The following is a 25,540-nucleotide window of genomic DNA, read 5'->3' as shown; positions in this document are numbered from 1 at the left end:
AGCTTGAAGAAGAAGAGAGAGCAGAGCATGTACACATAGTACAAGACACCAGCGTTGGCCGAAGCTTTGTCTGGAAGATGGCAAATCTGAACTCTCTTTACTGAGTTGACGTTGTAGTCTATTTATACAACTCTATCCATCTAGTTCCAGTACAACGCACATGCTATAACAGTAACTAGATAACATACAAGGTTGACTCTGCGCTGGCTAGTGCTGCAGGTGAGCCGTACGGCGTCTACACCTGCAGCGGCTGCAGTATCATAGCAGGGAGCCTTTTCGGCGCTGCATTCCCTTGCTATGTTCACACAAGGAAAGTAGTAGTTTATTCTAACAATTTTTCCCTAAACCTACTGCTATCCCTTGTACCCTCTCTATGCCAATCATCTTCTTCAGCTCCATGAGTCGAAGACGTCCGAGCGGCTTGGTGAGGACGTCCGCGAGTTGCCGACCAGTTTCGGCGAATTCGATGACGATCTGCCCTTCATCGACACAGTCCCCGAGGAAGTGGAACTTCACATCGATGTGTTTACTCCGGTCGTGCAGAACCGGATTCTTCGTGAGGGCGATGGCGGACTGGTTGTCCACCATCAGTGCTGGTGGATGAGCTTCCACGCCGGTCAACTCGCCTAGCAACCGGCGTAGCCACACAACTTGGCACACCGCTGTGGCCGCCGCTACGTACTCTGCCTCGTACGTAGATAGCACCACCACCTTCTGTTTCAGCGACAACCATAAAATTGGGGCCGACCCGAGGAAGACGAGCACGCTAGAGGTGCTCTGTCATCCGTCGATGTCCCCTACCATGTCTGCACCGCTGAACACAGTGAGCTGCAGCCTACTCCCGCCGGTCTTGGGAAAGATGATCCCTCGATCCACCGTCCCCTTGATGTAGCGCAGTAGCCGCTTCACCGCAGCCTAGTGATCCTCTCTGGGATCCTCTATGAAGCGACTGACGTAGCCCACGGCAAACACAATGTCTGGTCTCGTGTGGACTAGGTAGCGCAGACCGCCGACGATGCTCCGGTAGAGTGTTGCATCCACCTTCGTTGTGGTGCTGGCCTTCGTCAGCTTTAGCTGCTCCTCCATCGAAGTCACGCATGGCTTGCACTCCGCCATGCCGCTCCTCTCCAATAGCTTGGAGGCATACGAGCTTTGACCAAGTGTGAGTTTCTCCTTCTCCTATCTCACCTCGATGCCGAGGTACTAGGAGAGTGCGCTGAGATCACTCATTCGAAAATGAGCTGCCATCTCACGTTTGAAGTTGTTGATGTCCTGCGTGCGTGCGTCGGTGACGATCAAGTCATCCACATACACGCCGACGATGAGATCCTCCTTCCCTCGTCGCCGCGTGTAGAGCACGTGCTCGGTTGCACATCGTTGAAACCCAAGCTCGCCCAGCATGGCGTCAAGCTTGGTGTTCCATGCTCGTGGGGCCTACAGTAGCCCATAGAGCGCCTTACACAGTCGGAGCACCTTACACAGTCTGAGCACCCTGTGCTCCTCTCCCTTGATGGCGAAACCTGGAGGTTGCCTTATGAAGACCGTCTTCGCCAGCTCGTCGTTGAGGAAGACCGATTTAACGTTCAAGTGATGGACGCGCCAGTCCTTTGCTGCTGCCAACGCTAATAGCAAACGAACCGACTCCATGCGCGCTACTAGCGCAAAGACCTCCTCGAAGTCTATGCCCTCGCGCTGAACAAAGCCTCGGGTGATGAGGCGCGCCTTGTGCTTGACAATGGTGCTGAGCTCGTCCCGCTTGACCTTATACACCCACTTTAGGCTGATCGGACGACATCCTAGAGGTGGATCACTGAGCTGCCATGTCTTATTTTCCTCGATCGCCTTCATCTCCTCTAGCATTGCCCGTCGCCAGTTTCCGTCCCGCTCGGCCAGCGCGAACGTGGGTGGTTCCTCTGCACTATCGAGCAGCAGCTCTATGTCATTGAGCAGTCGACCAGCTAGTCCTGAGGGTTCTGTGCCGCCGATGATGTCGTCCAGCCTACAGAACCGCACCTCCTCACCTTCGTGGAAAGCATCCACGAACTCAGTGATGTCACCAGGAGGTGAGACGAACTCGATCGGCGTCGATGGAGTTCCCTGTTCAGCCAGAGTGCTCGGCACAGCACCTGTAGTGCTCGGCACCCTGGTTGCAGTACTCGGCACTACTTCTAGACAGTTCATCATAACTCCTGCAGTGCTTGGGTCGTAGAGCCAGTATGCCTTGGTACCCTCTACGTAGCCCAAGAACACCATCGGTGTGCTCCTGTCCTCCAGCTTGGTGAGGTTCGGCTTTGTCTTCCTGACGTGGCCGATGCAGCCAAATGTCCAGAGGAAGGACACGCTCGGCTTGCGCCCATACCAAGCTTCGAACGGCGTCTTGCCTGTTAGGGCCTTGGTCAGAGCGTGGTTGAGGATGAACACCGCTGTGGTCACCACCTCCCCCTAGAACTTTGTTGGCATGCCTTTGGCCTTCATCATGGATCGGGCCATGCCAACCACCGTCTGGTTTTGTCGCTCCACCATGCCATTCTGTTGCGGCTAGTACGGCGCGGTGTGGTGTCGCTCCACATCCTGATCCACACAGTACGCAGCGAACTCCACCGAAGTGAATTCACCGCCACCATAAGTCCTCAGCACGCGGAGCTTCTTGCCGCTCTCGGCCTCCGCGCGCATCTTTAACTTCTTGATCGCCGCCACCGCTTCGTCCTTGCTCGTCAGGAGTTGTAGCCACATGTAGCGACTATAATCATCCACGAACAGGAGGAAGTACCGTCGACCACCATTTGTAGCTGGCGTGATCGGCCCGTAGAGGTCACCGTGGATGAGCTCGAGAGCGTCCTTCACGCGATACTTGGCCATCTTTGGGAATGGTAGACTGCTCTGCTTCCTGGCCAGGCAGTTGTCACACAGCTCGCCTTTGTGCTTGATGTGAGGTAGACCTCAGACCATCTTCTCTAGTCGACCAAGCACGTCGAAGCTAAGATGTCCAAACCGGGCATGCCACATCCACGGTTCCTCGGAGTGCCTTGCCGCCAGGCACACCGGCTACTCTACCTTCAGGTTGAGCAGATACAACCGGTTTAGGGACCTCTTCACCTTGGCAAGAAGTCGCTGCTCCCGGTCCCTGATCCTAAGGACTCCGTCCTTGATCAGTACCTTGCTACCGCGCTCATCTAGCTGACCAATGCTGATGACGCTGGAACATAGCTACATGATGTAATATACATCCGTTAGTGCGCGGTGCTCCCCGTTCTGGCACCTAAAGATGATGGTGTCGCGCCCTTGGATAGCCACCCTTAAGTGAAAGCTCTAGTTTGGTTTTGGTTAATTGATGAAACCCTAAGTGCTAACCTAGTTTATCAAGATGATTATGAGATAGGTAGCACTACTCCAAGTGATGAAGCAATGGCGAAGATCATGATAATAGTGATGGCATGGTGATGATCAAATGCTTGAACTTGGAAAAGAAGAAAGAGAAAAACAAAAGGCTCAAGGCAAAGGTATAAAATGTAGGAGCCATTTTGTTTTAGTGATCAAGACACTTAGTGAGTGTGATCACATTTAGGATAGATAGCCGTACTATTAAGAGGAGTGAAACTCATATCGGAATGCGGTTATCAAAGTGCCACTAGATGCTCTAACTCATTGCATATGCATTTAGGATCTAGTGGAGTGCTAACACCCTTGAAAATATTTGTGAAAATATGCTAACACATGTGCACAAGGTGTTTGCAGGGTTGAGATGGGTTTGGATCCCTCTCTCCCTCCCGCCGAGCTTGCTCGGCGGGATTCGGCGCTTTCAGGAAAATGAAATGTCTATTTTCTATTGCGCCGGATGCAAAATTCTTGGTGGTTGGCACACTTGAGCAAGGGTGAAGAAGTTAGAGTTGAAATGGAGTTGGTCAAAATGATGCCTGCGTCGGTCTACTGACCGGACGCTAGGTCACTCAGCGACCGGACGCTGAAAGGCTATGTCCGGTCGAGCTGTCAGACGGCACAGTCGCTAGGGTTGAGCACCGGACGCTGGTCTGCGTCCGGTCAAGGTGGACCGAACGCGTCCGGTCGAAAAAACATGCCTCGGGGAGCTTACTGGAAACGACCGGACGCTGGAGCTTCAGCGTCCGGTCAGTTTTGACCGGAGCGTCCGGTCAGCTTCGTAGCCGTTGAAATCTGACGAACAGTGTTTGAAGCAGGTGACGGTGGCGTCCATCGGGCGACCGGACGCTGAGGGCCAGCGTCCGGTCGGTATGACCGGAGCATCCAGTCAGAGCGTGTTTTGTCCAGTGAAGGGGTACAACGGCTCTATTTGATGGGGGCTCTATTTATAGCCCCATGGCCGGCTCAAGGGACAACTCTTGCTCATTTTCATTGACATAACAACCTTGTGAGCTTAGCCAAAGCCCTCCCACTCATCTCCATCATTGATTCATCATCTTTGTGAGATTGGGAGAGAATCCAAGTGCATTGCTTGAGTGATTTCATCTAGTGGCACTTGGTATTCGTGTTGCGCTGCGGATTTCGCTTGTTTCTCTTGGTGGTTGCCACCACCTAGACGGTTGGAGCAGCGGTGAAGGATCGGCACGAGTTGGTGATTGTTTGTGGCCGCCTTCGGTGATTGTGAGGGGAGTTGTACCTTCCCCGGTGGAGCGCCGAAAGGTAACTCTAGTAAATTGCTCGTATCATTGAGTTACCTCACTTGTGGGTCGGTTCTTGCAGTGTCCAATCGTGTGGACGAGGTTTGTGAAACACCTCTTAGCCGCCGAACCACCAAGTGTTGGTCGATACAACGGGGACGTAGCGTGTTGGCAAGCACGTGAACCTCGAGAGAAAATCGATTGTCTCTTGTCTTTGGCATTCTCCCGGTGATTGGCTATATATTCATCTTGTGATTGGTTCATCCCCTACACATCGGTATAATCACTCTACTCACTTATTACATTCTTACAAACTAGTTGACACAAGCTCTTTAGTGTAATTAGAATTGAGAGCTTGCTTTATTATTTATATTCATCTAGTTGAGCTCTTTAGAGTAGCAAGGTTGAGAGCTCTTAGTGAGTAATTACAAAGCAAGTTTGTGTGCCTAAGTAATCATTGCAACTAGAATTGTTGGATAGGTGGCTTGCAACCCTTGTAGAGCTAGAGCAAGTTTGCATTACGCTATTTGTCATACTAATCAAATTGCTCTAGTTGATTTGTAGATTTTTTAAATAGGCTATTCACTCCCCCTCTAGCCATATTAGGACCTTTCATTAAGCCATCACCAAACTTCACCGTACCTGTAACATCGTCGTCAAGCTCGTCATGTGGTTGCTGGCACCAGAGTCCAGATACCACCGCTGCTCTTGGTCGGCACCCACACGTTCGAGGTGGACTTGGGCTCGTGGTTCGTCGAGGTTGATAGTCTTCAAGGCCTTGCTAGGCCCTTCCACCGTCGTTGCCTCTTCCTTCTCCTCGGCCTTGACATCGTGCAGTACATAGAACGTCGCCATCAGGATAGTGGCCTCATCCTCATCATCGTCTTGCGCCAGATGAGCCTGAGTCTTCTTTTCCTGCTTGCGGTTTGGGCACTCCTGTGCCTAATGGCCCATCTTCCCGCAGCGCCGACATGCATTGAGGTCGACCTGCTTCTTCTTCTCCGAAGACACGTTGCCGCGACGCTTGCCATCACCACCGCGGCTGGAGGAGGCTGCCTTCCTGGAGTTTCTCTGAGCAGCCCACTCCTCTTCCATCAGCAGCAGTTTGCCGCTGTCCTTCGTTGCTGTCGCCTGCTCCAGGCCCTCGTCCACCGTCCTGTAACATCCTAAAATTTGCCACTTTTAAAATAGAGCTAAAATGATTTATTTATGAATTTTTGTGCTCATAAAATATAGGAAAATAAAATTTTTCATTAGATTAAAATCCATCATAAGGTTTAACAACATGTTTGAGCATACATGCTGTTGCATTTTTTTTTGTGATGTGTGGTTTTGATCAAAATTCAAATGCTTTTGAATTGAGTTTGAAAAATGGCTTTGAAATAAAGGAAAAGAAAATTAGAAAAATAAAAGTATTTTTAAAGTTGTAAAGTTTATCTTGGAAAGCCTAAGAAAATTGTCCATTTTTATTTAAGTAGGGAAGTATATGTGAAACCATACTTGAAATTGATTGGAATTTGGCTTGGGATTTGAAAACTAGAATTGGAAAAGAATTTGAATTTGAAAAACTCCCTTTCTTTCTTTTTCAGCCCGGCCCCGAAACTGGCCCAGCCTTCTTCGCGCGCAGCCCAGTCGCGCCAGCCTACTGGCGGCTCACCGCCCCTCCCTTCCTCTTTCTCCTGCTTTGGCCCGCTCTACGTGGCTGAAGGGTCGAGATGGCGGACTAGAGGGGGGGTGAATAGTCTTTTCTAAAAATAATCGCGTCGGCTAACCGATATAAATGCGGAATTAAAACAATCGGTCTAGCCAAGACTACACCCCTATATATGTTCACTAACACCTTGCAAATATACTAATTATGCAACTAAGGTGCCGGGGTAGGTAGAGCTATCCTAAACAATTCTAGGAGCAAGGTTACACAAATCTATGCCACTAGTACTTTAAGTAATAAGGGAGCTCCTACACATGCTAGTAAGCAAAAGCACAAAGCTAACTAAGCTCACTAGCAATGCTCAATAACAAGGCAACCAATGCCTAATTAGAGAGCGCAAATACTTAGCTACACAAACTAAGCAATGTGACTAACAAGGTTACACAAACCAAATTAGCCACGCAAGGGAGCTACTTCTATGCTACACAAGCATGAAGGTAACTAGCAAGCTACACAAGCTAACTAATTACAAAAGCAACAACACAAACTTAATGTATATGAAAGTAAACGCAAGCTTGTGTAACGGGGATGCAAACCAATGGGAAGAACAAGGTTGACACGATAATTTTTCTCCCGAGGTTCACGTGTTTGCCAACACGCTAGTCCCCGTTGTGTCGACCGCTCACTTGGTGGTTCGGCGGCTAATTGGCATCACCCGCCAAGCCCGCACATCGGGCGCCGCAAGAACCCACCCCGATAGTGAGGGTAGCTCAATGACATGCTTTACAAAAGTTGCTCTTTGCGACTCCCACGGGACGAGCACAATACCCCTCACAAGCTCTTCTCCGGAGCGCCGCACAAGCTTCTTGCGGGCTTCGACGGAGACCACCACCAAGCCGTCTAGGAGGTGGCAACCTCCAAGAGTAACAAGTACCACCGGCTTGCAACTCGATCACCTAGTGCCACTCGATGCAACCTTACGATGCAATTGCACTAGAATCGCTCACTCACACAATCGGATGATCGCTATCAAGTATGTATAAGATGGAGGGCTCCTAAGCACTCTCAAGCATGGATACAAAGTCCCCCAAGGTGCTCAGCACCAGCCATGGCTGAAGGCCACTTCTATTTATAGCCCCAAGGGCTAAACTAGCCGTTACCCCTTCACTGGGCAACTGTCGGGTCGATCGGACACTCCGGTCGTGTTGACCGGACGCTGGACCGCAGCGTCTGGTCGCCCGTAGACGGCCACGTGTCCCGATTCCAATGGTCACATGACCTGACCGGACGCAGCAGCTTCAACTGACTGGACGCTGAACCCCCAGCGTCCGGTCGTTTCCAGTAAGGTACCGACCTCAACTGGACGCGTCCGGTCACACTTGATCGGACGCAGCCCAGCGTCCGATCACACTCCAGCTTCTACGTCACCGTACGTCAGCCTGACCGGACGCACCCTGCCAGCGTCCGGTGCTTTCAGACCCAGCGTCCGGTCAGTTGACCGACGCCAGCGTCTTCGCGATCAACTCATTTTCACTTCTAACTTCTTCACCCTTGCTCCAATGTGCCAACCACACGGATTTGCATCCGGCGCAATAGAAAATAGGCATTCTATTTTCCCGAAAGCGCCGAATCCTTTATAAATGTGCCAATACCACCAAGTGTACACCACCATGTGTATGTGTGTTAGCTTTTCACAATCATTTCCTAAAGGATGTTAGCCACTCAACTTGCCACGCTACTCGATCCTAGCGACGATGCAAAGTTAGATCACTCGAGTGGCACTAGATGACCGATATGCAAACAAGTTTGTCCCTCTTGATAGTACGAGCATCTATCATAAACCCGGTCATAAACTTCTCTACACACCTATGACCAGTGAAATGAAATGCCCTAGGTTATACCTTTGCCTTGCACATTCCATTCCATCTTCTCCAATGTTGATGCAACACATGCACCAACATGATCAACAATGATATGATCCACTTCATATCATCACGTGATCATATTGGTTCATCGATCTTGACTTTACTTGCTCTTCACCGTTGCCATTGTCCATCGGCGCCAAGTCTTGCTCAAGCTTCACCGCCACGCGGTCCATCACTCCAAAGCCTTTGACTTGCCCTTCACGCTTGCAACCGGTCTATCAAGCCAAGTCTTGTCCTAATCTTCTCCACCTTGATCACATGACTCAATGTCATGTCTCATGTGCATTTAAGCTCCTTCATCATCACATGTGTGAGCTTTGCAATATCTCCAAGCCATTTTTACCTTCATGGCATATGTTGCTCACACACATGTACCTATGGACTAATCACCTGTGTATCTCACATAAACACAATTAGTCTACCTAGGTTGTCACTCAATTACCAAAACCAAACAAGAACCTTTTAGTGGCTTGCTCGCGGCCCGCACACGCCGTCGCTCCACTCCCTCTGTTCCACGTGCGCTTGCTGCTCTACACCGGCCCAGCTCGGCAGCCCACTACTGCAGCTGTTTCGGCCCTTCACCGCAGCGCCTATGGCCACACACGCCCGTCGCCCCCTTCCTTTTCTTTCCCCTGCTCCTTTCCTTCCTAGCCGCCCCACGATGGCGCTGCAAGTATGGCAGGCCGCCGGTCCACCGCACCCACATGGCAAGCGACCAGAATCACCATCTCCCGCTTCCCTTCCATTTACCACAGCCCCGCCCGCCTACAAAATCCGAACTGAGCCCCCCTCCTTCTCCCTTTCCTCTGTTCGCACTCACGCTCACCAGTCGTCGCCGCAATCCACGCCTCAAACTTCGTCGCTGACGCGCCCGTGAGCTTCGCCTTGTTCCACACGCCCCGTAGGTAACTCCAATTTCGTGTTTTGGTCTCGATTTGATCGGATTTCCCCTCACCCGCGCCGTGTTTTTCTCTCCAGCCGCCACCGCCGTTGGAGCCTTCTCAGACGCCGCAACCACCCCGATCCGACTTGCGGTGAGCTCCCGAACCTCCTCGTCCCCTTCCTGTTGCGGTTAGTGCACTAGAGCGTCGTATCAGCGAGCTTCCGACACCGCCGTGGAACCAATGCTCCGGCATGTTCTTCGCCTCGGTAGTGTTTGCATCGTGATCGTGAGGTCCTGTCGATCATCTAGGTGTCCTCGGTTTGGTAGGGCATGGCCGAAATCGCCAACCTGACGTCCGCCGCCGTGCTGCTTCGCCGTCGGCCATGGCGGGCTCACTGGAGCCACCGTGCTGCCGTTGGAGGTTGACCCGTGCACGCCTACGCCGCCCGATTCGCGATGAACGGTCAGGATTAGATACCCCTTCGGGGTTAAGTGGCCGGTCCACCGTGGATCCATAGACCCGGCCTACGGTGCCGCGCCAGCGCGTCCACCACACGCGTGGCGCCTAGTCAGCAGTCGCAGTCAGCCCTTGGTCAAAGCCACGCACGTTTTGCAGTTTAGCCCTCGGATTTTTAAGTAATTAACCTACCGTCTAGATTAATTCAAAATAAATACAAATTAGTCCTATTTTTATTCATTTAGGTCCCTGTGTTTTCCAAAAATAGTACACGCAGTCCAATAAACGTATAAATTCATATTTTTATCGTTTTAATTCAAAAATAACTTTAGTTTATTTACAGAAATGCCATTGCACCTTATTTTATGTGTAACTTTTACGTTTTAAATTTGATTTGACCCGTTCGAATTGCGTTAGGACCGTATTTACGTTTTCTACGTGTTTACACTACTGTTAGGCATGTTTTCAATATTTAAAATTCGTGGGTAGATTTAATTTATTATTTAACTATAGAAAAACTTGTTTAAATCATAACTTATTCATTTTAACTCCAAATTAGTTTGTTCAAGTTGCGTTAGATTTATAGCGACGAGATCTACGCAATAGTAGTAGTGTTTACTATGTTACTATTTTAGAAGAATCATGGTTTAAACCATATCTTGATTAATGATTATGCAACTGGATTTCATAAATAAAATATGATTTGTTTTACTTTAAGTTTATAATTCAAATCTAAAATTGACTTGATTCAATCTATATTATTTATAAAATATCTTATATGGATTTATATAGTTAAAATAAATGAAGCCTATAGTTTTCTTTTCTATGTATAAAGCAAATCTCTCGGTAGTTGTAACTTTTCAACCGTAGCTCCGATTAGCGTGCCTCTCGCGACTGTATGTTCATAGTGATGTGTAGAATCATATTTCAATCTCTTTTACTTATTTTTCTATGATTGGTGTACTAATCTGATATAAATGCAGTTGTATGCTATGCATGTATGTGTATGGATATTTGTGTGGTGTTCTACGATTACGTCCAGTCTGTGAGATATACGTGGTGATCTAGAAGAAGAAGGACGTTGAAGATTAAAGCTTACCGAAGGATCGGTATTTAAGGCAAGTATACCAAAGGCCCCTTGTACCTATGAACAATTACTATTCATAATCATGCATGCGTTTAATTTGATATACCTTTAAGGACTTTACCTAGATGAATTCTTGTACCGCATATTCTTGTTACCTATGGTTTGGGTATGTATTTTGGATAGATGCTGCAGCACTAAACGTAGAATAATAGTTAAACATGACTAAAGACATTATGCAATATGATAACATGAAGCTTTGTAGCAACAGATAGGGGGCTAGAGTACGGGGTTGAGTACTCTAGTGCCTCTCCATAAGGATTTAATCCTGAAGCGACAACCCAGAAGGTTCGGTACAACCCCGAGTGTCATATGGCTTTGACTTTAACCTGTTAACTAGATTGTACTAGATCGTCTGTAGCTCCAGTAAGGGTAAGAGAGTATCTTTTCTTTTTCTGCTAGGAGGAAATCCAAACAGGCCCTAGAGTGATGGTGGGACGGGGGTGGCGGTGATGCAATAACACCAACTTCTATTTTTAGACCTTGTTGGGATGCACATGTATTCACCTCAATCTACATGTGTTGGAGTGGATTGTGATACAATTTAGTTTAATTTCCATCATAATGCACTTCAGCATAGATCGAGATGAATACATGTGAATCTAAACAAGACCTTAAAATAGTAGAGAAACATAAAAAGTTGTACCACAGTAGCAGTAATTTTCTTTTTTGGCGTGGTGTTTGCTGTACTTGCTCTTGGTTTAGATGTCTAGGTGTAAAGAGTAGTCTTTGCAGGGGGCACATCATAATTCATATATCCATCTGTGATCTAAATTATAGGTCGTTTGTTTTTTAGTGTATCTAGACATATATCCTATATCTAGGTATATAATAAGTGCAACTCCAAGAGTCCTTTTTATATCCTTTAATATTCATATGAATTGAGATTTTGATAAAAAAAATCCTCTTGAACATCTGCTTTAACTAAATCTCTAATTAATAAAAATGGATGTCTTAAAGATATCCGTCTCTATAAATAATTTTTAGAAAATAAAGGAAAACCAGCAAAACATTTTCAAGTACCGGAACCAGCCGCCCTAGCTAGGCACTATGATCACGCGTTGTAAGTCACAAGTAGATTTTTAGAGGTGGTACTACTCCAATAAGCTTTAGATGCAGCCTTGTTAAGAGGACCACCTTTAAAAATACATATACAGATATTGTTTGCTTTGGAGCACTTTTTATGTCTATGTAAATAAAAAGGACTGTATTCACAAATTATTTTTGTAGTAGGGGTGATTGGGCTAATAATATTAGGTGGTGATGGATCTAAGTATGAATCTCCATGTGACACGATGGATGCTCCAAAAAAAAAATGGTATTATTTGCTAACTGTTTATGTTAATCCATTTAACCACTTGTCGGCTGGGTCAAATTCTTTTTTGATGAAAGTAGTCTTAAGCAAGCTGGAACAATGAAGTGCTTAAAAACGGACCTTCTATCTTCCTTCTCTATCAATGAAATGAAATGAGCACCGACTCGTGTTTGTTCTTTCAAAAAAAAAAAAAATCCTTTGACGTTTCGGACAGCCATATGTTGACTTGCTATTAGCTATACTCAGCTGTCGGCGTCAAATAACACCGACTGGTGGTGGGAGTAATACTTTTTCTTCGAGTCTTGAAAGCAAGGCTGGCACGACGATGGCGCACTTCAAAAATGGCATTGTTTGTCGTTTGCGTCCTCGACCACTAGCTTGTCAATTATTCACTTTGCTCAGCTCACTCAAGCATCAGGCGGCTAGTCTGGTCAGACACAAGCTCATCAGTGAGTTAAAGGGCCCCTAACCTGCTGCGGGTGGTGGAAGCAGCGGGGGTTGACATGAACCAATTAGTTTCATTAGTTTGGGAAGAAAATATTAGTTTGGAACTAACTATAATTCCTTGCAACTACAGGAAGTACCTTTACGGTATAGTACATACTGCCGATAACAGAGTACCTTCAGCTACAGTACAGACTGCGGCAGAACCTTGTAGGGGTTCAGGATCGAATTGGGGTCCAGCAACTTCTTGATGGAGGCCATTAGTTGCACCTAATGAAAACAGAAACATTAGTTGGGCAAGGCAACTTGAACTATCCTGCGTAGCTAGAGTTACTAGCGATGTACTAGTACTACAAACACTAACCAATCGATACAAATATGCGCATTGTTCTTAAAGTAAAACCGTGCATTAGCTCATTGCTTGTATTTAGCTACTGGGACAGTTAAAAACAGTTCTGACTACTGAACTAAGCCACATGTGGGAGGACCGATAGACTAATCAAAGCAGGAAGGACCTAAGCATCTACCGACTCCCATAAAAGCACATTTTATTGTTCTGTAATAATGTACAAAAGAGTGCAAAAAAAGGTGGTGCACACAAGCCTTGGCGTGTTCAGATATTCATATGACCTATCTAATAAGTTTTGCCAAGCAAACAGGTAGCTTGAATGCACAAGCAAGTAGCAATTCGATCGATGAAGTCTACAACTCAGTATGATTGGTCATTTCCTAACTCATCATGTACATGCTTCGTGCAAGTGGTGGTAGGACAATGAAAAACTTACTGCTTCAGGTGATTTACTGTAGTGAATCTTCTCAGCTTTCATTAGCCCCAAACCATGCTCTGCACTGATGCTTCCTCTTTGTGCTGAAGTCCATTCATAGACAAATGGTTCAATTCGTTCAAGAGTCTAAAATTCGATTGGAAAAAACAAGATAAGGTTATCCATTAACCATCTCAAGACAATGAGGCATTAAATAAGTAAACAATCTACATCCAACTTCCAAGTTATATCCAAATTGATATAAAAGACATACATTGTCGTCATATTTGCTTGATACAATGTTTAAATGCAGATTCCCATCTCCAAGGTGGCCATAGCCCAATACCTCTGCACTATCACCTAGAAAACCAACATACTAAGTTAACTGGAAGCCCATAGATTTTTTGTAGATCAAGTCTCGCAATTACCAAGACGGCAGCGCATTTCTTCAACAATATCATAGAGCTTCTCTACAGGTATGGACAAGTCATATTTATACACAGCACCAACTTTGACAGATGCTTCTGATATACCCTGCAAGAACAACAACAGAAGCAAAATCTTAAGATTTATCGCTACATGGTCCATTTTTGTGCATTTGAAAGTTGGTCTGGCACTTGAAGCTTTAGGTTTGAATGATTTAACTGGAAAAACCAAACCACATGTTCCAAAGAAAAAAAATGTAATTCATCTTATTTCAAATCAAGGGTCAGCTTTGAGCCCTTATTTGTTTGCCTTAGTGATGGATGAGGTCACAAGGGACATACAAGGGGACATCCCTTGGTGTATGCTTTTCGCGGACGATGTAGTGCTAGTTGATGAAAGCCGAACAGGAGTGAATCAGAAACTGGAATTATGACGGGAGACTTTGGAGTCCAAAGGTTTTAGACTCAGTAGAACTAAAACTGAGTATATGAGATGTGACTTCGGCACTACTATTTGGGAGGAGGAAGATATTAGTTTGGAAGGTCAAGTAGTGCCTAGGAAGGATACCTTTCGATATTTAGGATCAATGCTACAGAGAGACGGGGATATTGATGAAGATGTTAGCCATAGAATCAAAGCAGGGCGGATGAAGTGACGGCAAGCATCTGGTGTCCCATGTGACAAAAGGGTACCACAGAAAGCTAAAAGGCAAGTTTTATAGGACGGCAATTAGACCTGCTATGTTGTATGGTGCAGAATGTTGGCCTACGAAAAGACGACATGTTCAACAGATAAGTGTCGCGGAAATACGTATGTTGCGTTAGATTTGCGGTCATATAAGAAGGGGTCGAGTTCAGAACGATGATATACGTGATAGATTAGGGGTAGCATCAATTGAAGAAAAGCTTGTCCAACACCGGTTGAGATGGTTTGGACATGTCCAATGGAGACCTCCAGAGGCACCGGTGCGTAGTGGAATCCTAAGTCAGGATAGTAACGTGAAGAGAGGCAGAGGAAGACCGAAGTTGACTTGGATAGAGGCAATAAAAGGAGACTTGAAAGGATGGAATATACCAAAGACCGAGCCTTAGATAGGAGTGCTTGGAAGACAGCTATTCACGTGCCTGAACCTTGATTGCTTCTGCTGGGTTTCAACTCTAGCCTACCCCAACTTGTTTGGGACTTAAAGGCTTTGTTGTTGTTGTTGTTGTTGTTGTATCTTATTTCAAATCATGAGCATCTGTGTTAATTTAGCTATTACATGCTAGTACAGAACTACCAGTCTACCACTAAGCACATGAACAGTTTGATACTGATGGTTGACAAGTTTCAGCACAGACATAACATCCATCGGTCAACATTAAGGTATAACCGTATAAGAGGTAAACAGAGTATTGATTATAGGATGACAACCTCACGGATCCGCCAAAAGTTTGATGCTTGGCTGATATCCTGCGCGATAACACCATCAGCTACTAGACCATCTTCCATTGAACGCAACAAAAATGCTTCCAGTTTTGTTCTACAAAAGAAAGCCAGAAAAAAAGGCATGATGAGAAACTAGAAAAGTTTTAAGCACAAGATACACAGATGAACAGCCTAATCTCAGTAACTGCAAGTTGGCATGATAATTGATCTTCCACAGAGCAATTGTCAATTTTCTCTCAAGCATATGCCGATAAAATAATGTCAATTATCAGGTCACAGAATAAATATGTTCAGACGAAAACATGCTACAGAAAATCATCATCTATTCATCTAATCCATATCCATAAAGGACAAAAATTTCTTTCGTGCTATAATATTTCACCAAAGTAATGTCAATATAGAAAATCCGTACAAAGATAGAAAGCTTCTTGCAAGCAGAAACTTTTTTACTATTTGATAAATCTCATGAATAAAAAAAAGTAAAATAGGTATTACATTCTCTCTAATTAGCAATAGTCACAGATAAATCAGAATCAAAGGGCAACAGTAATAACCTCTACTGTCATAAACATTGACAAATGATCATTGTTGAATCATGTTCTATTTCTACAATAACTTACTTGTCATATGATTCATCACTTCCTGTTATCTCAATTAAAACATAAAATTTGTATGGGGATGCAGGCAACGGATTGTGAACTCCTTCCAAATGTCGCACAGCCTCCAGAATAAACAATATATCAAAAAAACAATCTAAATATGCAAAGCAGACAAAATAATGAAATATTTCATTGTATAATGTATACAGGAGCACCTTAGAAAATCAAGTTCTTTTCAAGGGTTATTGATGTATAAGAATATCAAAGGCATATTTTATTGCATCAAACTGATCAACCTAGCAAGGGATTCACAATTTCATCCCCTGTTCTAAATGTCAGCCTGTGGCATAAAGCTGGGTCTAATGTGTGGCAAAGTTGAGGAAGGTCCAATTTAGTTATTAGCTTAGACATTAAAATGATGATAAATAACAAATTTGTGGGCCTTAGTTCACTCTATGATGCAACTTAATTCAAAAAGAATTTCATATGTAAGTACCAGATCAATACAGTGATGATCCATGAATTCAAATGCGGACAAGATCTCACCCAAGCTCCTCCTTGCTGCCAGCAGTAATTTCTGGGAACACAATCAGTAAGCAGTAATCACTATTGAAGACCTCATGCATAGAAATGATTGAATAAATTAACTTTTGAAAAAAAAAGTAGAGAATGCCAAGGCAAATGAACCTGGCAGCTTTTGTAGTCATTGCAGGAAAGAAATGCAACATTAGTTGATGGAAGCTTCGCAGGCGTAAGTACTGATATTTTGGTGACTACTCCTAGTGAGCCTTCACTTCCTGAACGATAAGTTGTGTATTCACTAACTGTTCGGTGTTGCAAAAATAATACTGCTTTCACAGTGGTCATGGAGTAGTTATCACGTTCAGTACATACCAATAAATAAGTGCTTCAGATCATACCCAGTATTGTCTTTCCTTAAAGTAGTAAGCATATCAAGGATAGTCCCATCAGCCAGGACAACTTCAAGACCTGTATGCAACAACAACAACAACAACAACAACAACAACAACAACAACAACAAAGCCTTTAAGTCCCAAACAAGACCTGTATGCAAACAAACATAATTTAAAAGGGAAGTACAGATCCCTGAGAGTTTAAATACATGTATTTTGTGTTAAAATTATAATTATAAGATCAATACGTGTACCTACCGAGTACACTTCCATGAAGTGAACCATAGCGTATGAAACGCAGGCCACCGGCATTAGTTGAAACATTCCCACCAATGTGGCAACTACCTTTCGCTCCCAAGTCAAGTGGCATAATAAACCTGAGAAGTAGATCAAGACCAATTAGGTTACTAGCATGGAAACCAAAGAACTGGTGTTCTCTAAAGGGTAGCTCATGATTGTAAATTCTTTTGTTCAGAAAACGAAGATAAACAAATTTAGTCAAATATTTTCAGTATGTATGCACCATAGGAAGTTACAGACTTTATGTTGGCCTATTGGGTCGCAAAAAAGGATCTTATAAAAACTGAACTAAAGGGAATGAAAAATATTCTGGAACCTGTCACAATCATTAGCGATTCCACAAGCAAGAACAAATGAGTATGAGACCTTAACACACTATCTGTGAATAAAGCATAGTAGCATATCCAGCAGACCAGCACAAGACTTTGGAATAGAAATCAGAACAAAACAGCTAGGGAAAAACTGCGAAATATAACCTTACCCTTCATTTTCCACGAAGTTACTTAAATTCTCCAACACACAACCAGCTTCACAAGTAAGAATACCATTTACCTAGCAACACACAGCAGACTTAGAAGTTGGCACCTTTGTAAACTATTCAAGGATTTATCGTGACCCTTGGATGCATTTGAAGAAGCAACTAATGAGAATACAACAAAATGCAAGGTACAAGAAATTGTATTCACATTATCAAAGGAAATGATTTTGTCCATTCCGGAGAGGCCAACAATCACCTGCAGACAAGGGCATAAAACATTAATCAGTGATCTTGGACCTTAACATTATGAACAGTAAAAAACTACAAATGCAGAACCACTGCATAGATAACAAAACTAATTTGGCACATCAACAAGCATAAGAATACAAAATATGGGAGAGATGTTAAACAATAATAAAAAAAATACTAAAGATAACATTAAGCATAACACTGAAATTGAACAAGGTCTACAATGCAAGGTACAAGACGAAGACGCAGGCGAATCACCCCAACGATGATGGTGGCGCCGGGGGCGGTGGGCGGAGCGGCTTCGACGTCGACTGCGCCCCGGGTGTCGGTCCATGAAAGACTGGGTCCGCAGCAATCTGAAGGCTGCCACGTGTTGCAGGACGTCTCGGCTTCCGCGGCCCCCAGCATTGATCGCTCGGTGGCGGCCGAGTTTTCCCAGGCGGACTCTCAAGCGGCTGTGAGGGTGCCCGATGCAATCCGGCCTACTAACTGTGCTGCGGCGGAAGTTATTTCGCCCTTTCCCTCCCAGCCGGCAGCTGGTTTTTCACCCGAGGAGACTGCTGTGGCCTCGCCCCCTCTGGTGGCTGCCGTCCGCGTGCCTGAGGAGTCCTTTACGAGCGCCGAGCCGCCGATGTCGCCCCCTGGGGCGGCCAGTTTGTCTAGGGCCACTCTGGAGTCAGGCCAAGGCCCTTCTCCCACTCGTGGGCCGCTGGTGGCTCCTGGCTCTCCTGTGCTGGCCGAGGTCCTTTGTGGTGCTGCCCATACAGGTGGGCCTGATTCTTCTTCAACCCCGCTTGGGCCACATCAACGACAGCCGCCCCAAGCTATCGTGGAGCAAGACCCAAGTCCTCAGATAGGCCTTTCTCCTGATGAGGCCGGCCCAGAGGTGACAGAGCTGATTCTTCTCGAGCCATTATTGGAGACTTTCCTGCACTACGACACTCCTCCGGCGGCGAGCGGGGAGAACTCCGTCCTCCATGCCCACTCCGCTGGCCTGCGTGACGACCCTTCTGCCCATCCTGGTGCTGGTGGGTCTGTTGCGCCGGCCCGGGCGGAGCAGATAAAGGCTCCTCTCCGGGTTTACTACCGGCATCGCCGCCGCACGAGGGCTTCCTCTCCGCCACCGGTGGCCGTTTCCCAAGGGGCGTCCGGTCTGTCTACTCCAATACAGAAGATCAGCATGGTTTGCAAGCCGGTGGACAAGCTGCTCCCCCAGCCGGTGATCCAAAAGCGAAGGAGGAAGACTCCCCCGCTTGGGTCCCTGCCACGGCGGAGCCGGCATGTCGGTGGCGCCAAGCCGTGCTCGCCAGGACCAGTAATCACAGAGGCACAACAGAGAGTGATGCGGCATCTCGGCTTCGGGGAGCGAGAAGTAATGGATCCATCAGCTCAGGATAGTTACAGTAAGCTCTTCAAGCCCTTCCTCTCTGACTCCCATATTTCTGCCATGGCTGCTATTTTCGGCTGGTCAGTTGGGGAAGGAGAGCGGGTGTGTTCCGTTGCTGTGCTGTAACTGGGAATGATCATTGGTCGATTTTCTTTGTTTTCACAATGAATCCTTCATCTATCCTAATTTGGAATGCACGCGGCCTCAATCAGAAGGCTCGTCGGAATTCAGTCCGGGACACCATCCTTTCTAGTAATGCAGATATTGTATGTCTCCAAGAAACAAAGGTTGCTGACTTATCTCAGCGTCTTTTTCTCTCGGTGTTTGGATCATCTTTCGATAATCATATTGCCCTTCCGGCCAATGGAACTAGAGGTGGTGTCTTAATTGCCTGGAAAGGGTGCTCCTGCCAAGCCATTGCTACCAGAGTGGACACCTATTCAGTTTCAGTCCTGTTTTCCAAGCAAGAAGGTTGCAATTGGTGGTTTACTGGGGTTTATGGGCCTCAAGGTGATGATGAGAAGGTTCTCTTCCTGCAGGAGCTCAGGGATATTCGCGCTCTTTGCAATGGGCCTTGGTTAGTAGCTGGGGACTTTAATCTCATTTATCAAGCCGCTGACAAAAACAATGCAAACTTAGATAGAGCAATGATGGGCAGATTCAGGCGCTTTCTGGATGATATGGAGGTAAAGGAGATTCCCCTGCTTGGTCAAAAATATACATGGTCAAATGAGAGGCAATCACCTACCTTGGTCAGGCTAGACAGAGCTTTCTGTTGTGTAGAATGGGACGGTATCTTTCCTAAATCTATTTTGCAAAGTACGACAGCAGGAGTATCTGATCATTGTCCACTCATCCTTGGCCTCAAAGTACACACTGGTGGCAAACGGCGGTTTCATTTTGAAAGCTTCTGGACCAAGGTGCCTGGCTTTCAAGAAGCCGTTAAACAGAACTGGGAGGCTCCTGTGCAGTCAAATTGTGCAGTTGAGCGCCTATTTCTGAAGTTACAAAGGCTTAGCAAAGGGCTACAAAAATGGGGACAGAGGAAGGTGGGAAACATCAAACTCCAACTAAAAATGGCCAAGGAAATCCTCCATCGCCTAGAAATTGAACGAGATTCTAGGGAGTTAACTGGAAACGAGGAGTGGTTGCGGAAAAAGCTAAAGCTCCACTGTCTTGGTCTGGCTTCCCTAGAAAGAACAATTGCTCGGTTGCGATCTCGAATTTTATATCTCAAAGAAGGGGATGCCAATACATCTTTTTTCCATCAGCAAGCAAGGTTCAGGAAAAAGAAGAATTTTATCCCCAAACTGAAGGTTGGTGAGGAGATAGCAGTATCACAGGAGGATAAACAGGCTGCCGTCTTTAATTTCTATGAAAATCTTCTAGGAAAAGCGGAAGATAGAGATTACACTATTGACTTGGGTGAGATAGGCATACAGCAGCATGAACTTTCTCTTTTGGACGTTCCTTTCTCGGAAGAAGAGGTGTGGGCAACTATAAAAGACATGCCCATGGACAAGGCCCCAGGGCCAGATGGTTTCACTGGTAGATTTTATAAATCCTGCTGGAATGTTATCAAGGGTGATCTGCTAATGGCTCTTGATGCTATCTATCGAGGCCATGTGTTCAAATTTAGACTCCTGAACAGTGCCTTCATCACGTTATTGCCTAAGGTGCAGGATGCTCTCCAAGTAAAGGATTTTCGGCCTATAAGTTTGGTGCACAGCTTTGCCAAACTGGTGACTAAGATCATGGCGAACCGGTTGGCCCCTGTCCTACCAAATCTGGTATCCCCAAACCAGACTGCTTTTGTAAAGGGTAGGCGAATACATGATAACTTTATGTTTGTCCAGCAGATGGTTAAATGCCTGCACAAGAACAAGAAAAAAGAGGCTCATATTCTCCTCAAGCTTGATATTTCTAAGGCTTTTGATTCTGTTTCTTGGTCATTCTTGCTAGAAGTCTTGGGCCATGTGGGTTTTGGACAGCGGTGGATGGATCTTTTATGTCTGCTCCTGTCAACTTCCTCCACTCAAGTCTTGGTGAATGGGGAGCCGGGTGAGACAATTTTTCATAGGCGAGGTCTCAGGCAGGGAGATCCTCTCTCTCCCATGCTTTTCATTATTGTCATGAATGTCCTAAATTCCTTGGAGTATGCTACTCGGGAGCAATTGTTGCAGCCATTGTCTATGCAGCAGGTCCAGCATCGGGTTTCTTTTTATGCTGATGATGCAGTTGTTTTACTAAGGCCGAGAAGTGATGACTTGTATTTGATGAAAGAGCTGCTGGACCGTTTTGGACATGCTTCCGGACTCCGAACCAATCTGTCCAAAAGCTCGATTTCTCCCATTCATTGCTCTGTTGATGAAGTGGCCACTACAGCTGATATCTTATCCTGTACCATCAAGGAATTTCCATGCACCTATCTTGGGCTCCCTCTCACAATTGGGAAACCCACCAAGGAGGATTTGCTACCAATAATTGACATGGTGGCAGATTACTTGCCGGGCTGGAAAGCCTCATTAATGAATCGGGCGGGAAGATTGGTAATGGTTCGAGTAGTTTTAACAGCTGTTCCCATTTACCTTTCGATCGCCATGGACTTGCCAAAATGGTTTCTGAAGGCTATTGATAAGAAAAGGAGAGGCTTCCTTTGGAAAGGCTAGGAGCAGGCTAATGGTGGTAATTGTTTGGTCGCTTGGGAAAGGATGCAGCGGCCTCTTGAATATGGTGGCCTTGGGATCCATAACTTAGAACTCCTTGGCTGCGCTTTAAGGATTCGATGGCTGTGGGCTGAGAAAACTGATCCATCAAGACCATGGGCTGGTCTTCCAGTACAAGTCCCCCACAAGGCTCAGACCATCTTCAATATTGTAGTAGATGCCATAGTAGGGAATGGTGAGAAAATTCGGTTCTGGACAGATAGATGGTTAAACAGTCACACCTTGGCTGAGTTGGCCCCCAACCTGTTTAATGCTGTCCCCAAACGTACAGCCAAGAGACGTACTGTTGCTCAGGCACTCCAGAACAGAAAATGGGTAGATGACATCAGGGGAGCTCGCACTGTACCAGTCCTCGTCGAGTATCTGCAGCTCTGGGACTTGGTGGATGGAATTTTTCTGCAGCAACAGGTTCCAGATCAATTTACTTGGAAGCTAGCCCAATCTGGTTTATACACAAGTAAATCAGCTTATGCTGCCTTCTTTGTGGGAGCCATCAGGTTTGGTCCTTGGAGAAGAATTTGGAAAAGCTGGGCGCCTCCTCGTTGCAAATTTTTTATCTGGTTGGTTTTCCACAATAGGTGTTGGACGGCCGATCGCCTTGCGAAGAGGGGATTGCCCCATCCTGAGGCTTGCCCTTTGTGTGATCAAGCTGAGGAGACTATTCATCATATCCTGGTTGGTTGTGTATTCACTCGTCAATTATGGGCTCGAATCTTCCAATACTTGGGTCTCAGTTCTCTATCGCCAGAACCTACAGCATCTCGTTTCTCTAAATGGTGGTGGAAGGCAATATCGTCAGTGCCCAAGGCGGAACGGAAGGGTCTCAACTCCCTGATAATTTTGATAGCCTGGGAGGTGTGGAAGCACCGTAACTCATGTGTGTTTGAAAATGCCATGCCAAGCATCCAGGAGGTTCTTAGGGCTGTCAGCACTGAGGGCAATCTTTGGTGCAGGGCTGGAGCAAGAAAGCTCCAGGAACTCTTGGTCAGGGAGCCGGCCGTGGGGGTATAAGGCAGGCGGTTTTTGTCTGGTCGACAAGAATTTAGTTTGTGGCGCGCCTGTTTTAGTTAAGTGAATGGGTGTGTGTTGGTGGTGTTTTGTACTTGAGTAGGGTCTATTTAGACTCGTGTATTTTATTTCTACCTTAATGAAATGACGCGCAGCTCTCCTGCGTAGTTCGAAAAAAAAACAAGGTCTATGCGATCTTTTTTTTTTCCATATTTCACAATTTATTTGGTGTTCTGGTCGGTCCATGTAAACATATAGCCCACATATTTGCAGCAAAATAGCTCAGCCTTTTCTAGTTAACAGCAAATAAAAGTTGTTATGATTTGCATAAATAATAGGACGGATCCTAGCAAAAAATGAATATTATTCCAACATTTCATTCCTGACACAGATTAAAAAGTTTTAGAAATACATTTACCTCATCATAAACAGGCACACTGCCACCTACAAGACCTGTGTTGCCACCCTGTGGAACTACAGCCAATCGTCTGGTGTTGCAATATGAAAGAATCTTAGAAACCTGGAAACAGAATGTTTGAATAAAGAATTTGCACACTAATTCTTTTCTTGCGTCTGAACAAGAATAGCAGTGATTAAAAAAATCTTCATGAGTCAGCCTGTTCGCTTGGTCGTATTTGGCTTATAAGCCATGGCTTATCAGCCAACGAACAGTATTTTTCTCTCACACCAAACCAGCCAACAATACTTTCAGCCATGGCTTATAAGCCAAACAAGCCCAAACGAACAGGCCGATGACAAAGAAAATGTGAACCACTTAAAGAACCAGCATAAATATGTTATTTGCGTGGATTTGATAAAACCCTGGTATATGCAAAAGGGTGATTTCAGAAATTTAGAAAATTAATGATCATTGAGGAAATTACACATTGTACACAAAGGCTGAACAACAATAGTAAACTATTTTTAAATGATGGTAACTACTTTGCTATTCAAGAAATTAAATTGGCTGATGAAATACCTCTGTAGTATTTTTTGGTAAAAGTAGTAGCTGACTTGCACCGCTATATTTACCCATCCAATCTACATTTGCAACTGCGACTCTGTCTTCATCCTGAACTACACCATTTTCACACAAGATGCTCTTGAAGTAAGAAACATCATCAGAGTTCAGCTCTGAATAGGCTGGATTCCTCTGAATGTGTGTTGCAGCAGAACCAAATGTGCGCTTCTGAACTTCACAAGCCTTCTTAGCACTGCTTTGGCCTTCATATATTCCCCCACTAGTTGTAGGTCCACACAGAGGGCGCTGTAGACTGGGAATCCAGTGGAATCTTCTACAAGAATTCACAATACGGTTTGCGGATTCATGTTGACAATGAGGCATGCCTGAAAAGCATAATTTATCATAAAATCAAAACTTCTTAAATTTTACAGGGATCATCAAAGGTATCTAGTTACCAGTCTGTATTAAAACAGTAAAGATTATCATAGGCTCAAATTCTCACTAAACTTTAATCGTTGATTCTGTACTGTTAAAGCTATCACTATCCTCACTGAAAGAAAAGAAAAAAACTACTGCTGTCATTCTTTACTTCTAGTAATGCCCAAGCCCTAAAGATTGGTACTACTCCACAGACAACACGGCTGGTGGCATTTTTATTGGGTTATTTAACTAATCCGAAATATTTTGTGAACCTGACATATTCTTCATGTCATAAACCAACCAAACAAGCACTTATGCAAATATATTTAAGTAACTAAGTCAAAGATTGGCGTACACCATGCATTACCAGCTCTTCAATCAGCCTAGTAATTAATACTCTGCTGCTCAAACTTGCCCCAAATGAAAAAAAAAATCAATTTCTATTCGAAGCTGCATTCTGATGCTACATCGCTAGCTGAATCACTAACCACCATGGCAACACAGGCTACATCAAGCAAACACCTGCAACATATGTCTTGTCATTCTGGTAACTTAGTAATTATTAACAGAGTCGAGTGTGATGAAGCATCTGCAGCTTAGCTTGGTGCTCCAACACCAACAGATAGGAGTCCCCGATGACTAGGACCAGGCCTGAAGCTAGAACCAACGAAGAACGAGCGCGCGATTGCAACAGAACCATGCCAGATCACCAACACTGAAGTAATCCCACACCCGAACGCCGATAAATCCCGCTCGACGCACTACGGCCGTCGCCAGGACAAAACCTAGGCCCCACAGCAAGCAGCTCCCCGGTCGGGCACGAGCACGAGCACCACCCGGACCAACAGCGAACAGGGCGCACCAAGCCCCCCAAATTTTTAATCAGCAATTCACCTCGCGTCGGCGACTCGACCGCGAGCGGGCCCAGGCGGCGGAGAAGCCTCGCCGCCTCGCGCCGCGCCATGCCGTCCTCCTCCGGCTTCGCCTCGGAGCTGGCGCCGTGCTCTGGGTGAGAGGAAGGAGCGGAGCGGAGGGGGGCGGCGCTTGCGTCTGGTGGAAAGTGGAGTGCCAGTGCCAACTGCCTGAGAGCAGTAGGCAGCCGCAGATGAGCTTGATGCTATGACGTGGCAGGGTTATCGGGGAAAAAATAATGATGACGTGCCTTGTACGAGTTTCCCGACCCGAATAAATCGATCAGACGCGACCGAAAACCCGATCTGGACTAATCGGGCCTGCACGTTGGGCGGACAAGGGCTGCAATTTTTGGCCCGGGTCGACCCATGGGCCATCGAGTCGGACCACTGGCGGAGAATTTGAGTTTTCTGTCAGGCCACGATCAGCCGATCAGGTTTGGGTATTGTCAGTTTTTTTCACAGCCCGATCTAAAGCCAGCCCAGCCCGTGTATGATCAGCTTTGCTCTAGA

At 45.9% G+C, this 25,540-nt stretch overlaps 1 protein-coding gene across 8 annotated transcripts; it reads right to left on the bottom strand.

The window, feature by feature from the left end:
* Positions 1 to 12,029: 12,029 nt before the first annotated feature.
* Positions 12,030 to 25,212, bottom strand: LOC136549482 (probable D-2-hydroxyglutarate dehydrogenase, mitochondrial). Of its 8 annotated transcripts, none has more exons than XM_066540782.1 (16): positions 25,011 to 25,212; positions 23,712 to 24,079; positions 23,151 to 23,252; positions 17,571 to 17,618; positions 17,366 to 17,436; positions 16,843 to 16,961; positions 16,565 to 16,660; positions 16,358 to 16,467; positions 16,167 to 16,247; positions 15,692 to 15,792; positions 15,057 to 15,165; positions 13,646 to 13,751; positions 13,492 to 13,577; positions 13,239 to 13,364; positions 12,631 to 12,723; positions 12,030 to 12,482 (listed from the first exon to the last, which is right to left on the bottom strand). In XM_066540782.1, the coding sequence occupies exons 1-15, from the start codon at positions 25,078 to 25,080 to the stop codon at positions 12,637 to 12,639; spliced, it is 1,680 nt and encodes a 559-aa protein (XP_066396879.1). In that variant the 5' UTR covers positions 25,081 to 25,212; the 3' UTR covers positions 12,030 to 12,482; positions 12,631 to 12,636. The 8 variants fall into 8 exon arrangements, with proteins under 8 accessions (XP_066396879.1, XP_066396880.1, XP_066396873.1 ...); XM_066540783.1 differs by having other exon boundaries at positions 12,030 to 12,479; XM_066540776.1 differs by having other exon boundaries at positions 12,031 to 12,482; positions 12,594 to 12,723.
* Between the last annotated feature and the right edge of the window lie 328 nt (positions 25,213 to 25,540).

Source organism: Miscanthus floridulus, chromosome 4, assembly GCF_019320115.1.
Source record: "Miscanthus floridulus cultivar M001 chromosome 4, ASM1932011v1, whole genome shotgun sequence".
Lineage (NCBI taxonomy): Eukaryota > Viridiplantae > Streptophyta > Magnoliopsida > Poales > Poaceae > Miscanthus > Miscanthus floridulus.
This window is presented reverse-complemented; position numbering and strand designations above follow the sequence as displayed.

Coding starts and splice junctions, on each gene's coding strand:
- LOC136549482 (XM_066540782.1), bottom strand. CDS start 25,080: ATGGCGCGGCGCGAGGCGGCGAGGCTTCTCCGCCGCCTGGGCCCGCTC. Junction 16,661..16,842: donor ACTTCATGGAAGTGTACTCG/GTAGGTACACGT, acceptor TGTTGCATACAG/GTCTTGAAGTTGTCCTGGCT. Junction 16,248..16,357: donor ATGACTACAAAAGCTGCCAG/GTTCATTTGCCT, acceptor TTGTGTTCCCAG/AAATTACTGCTGGCAGCAAG.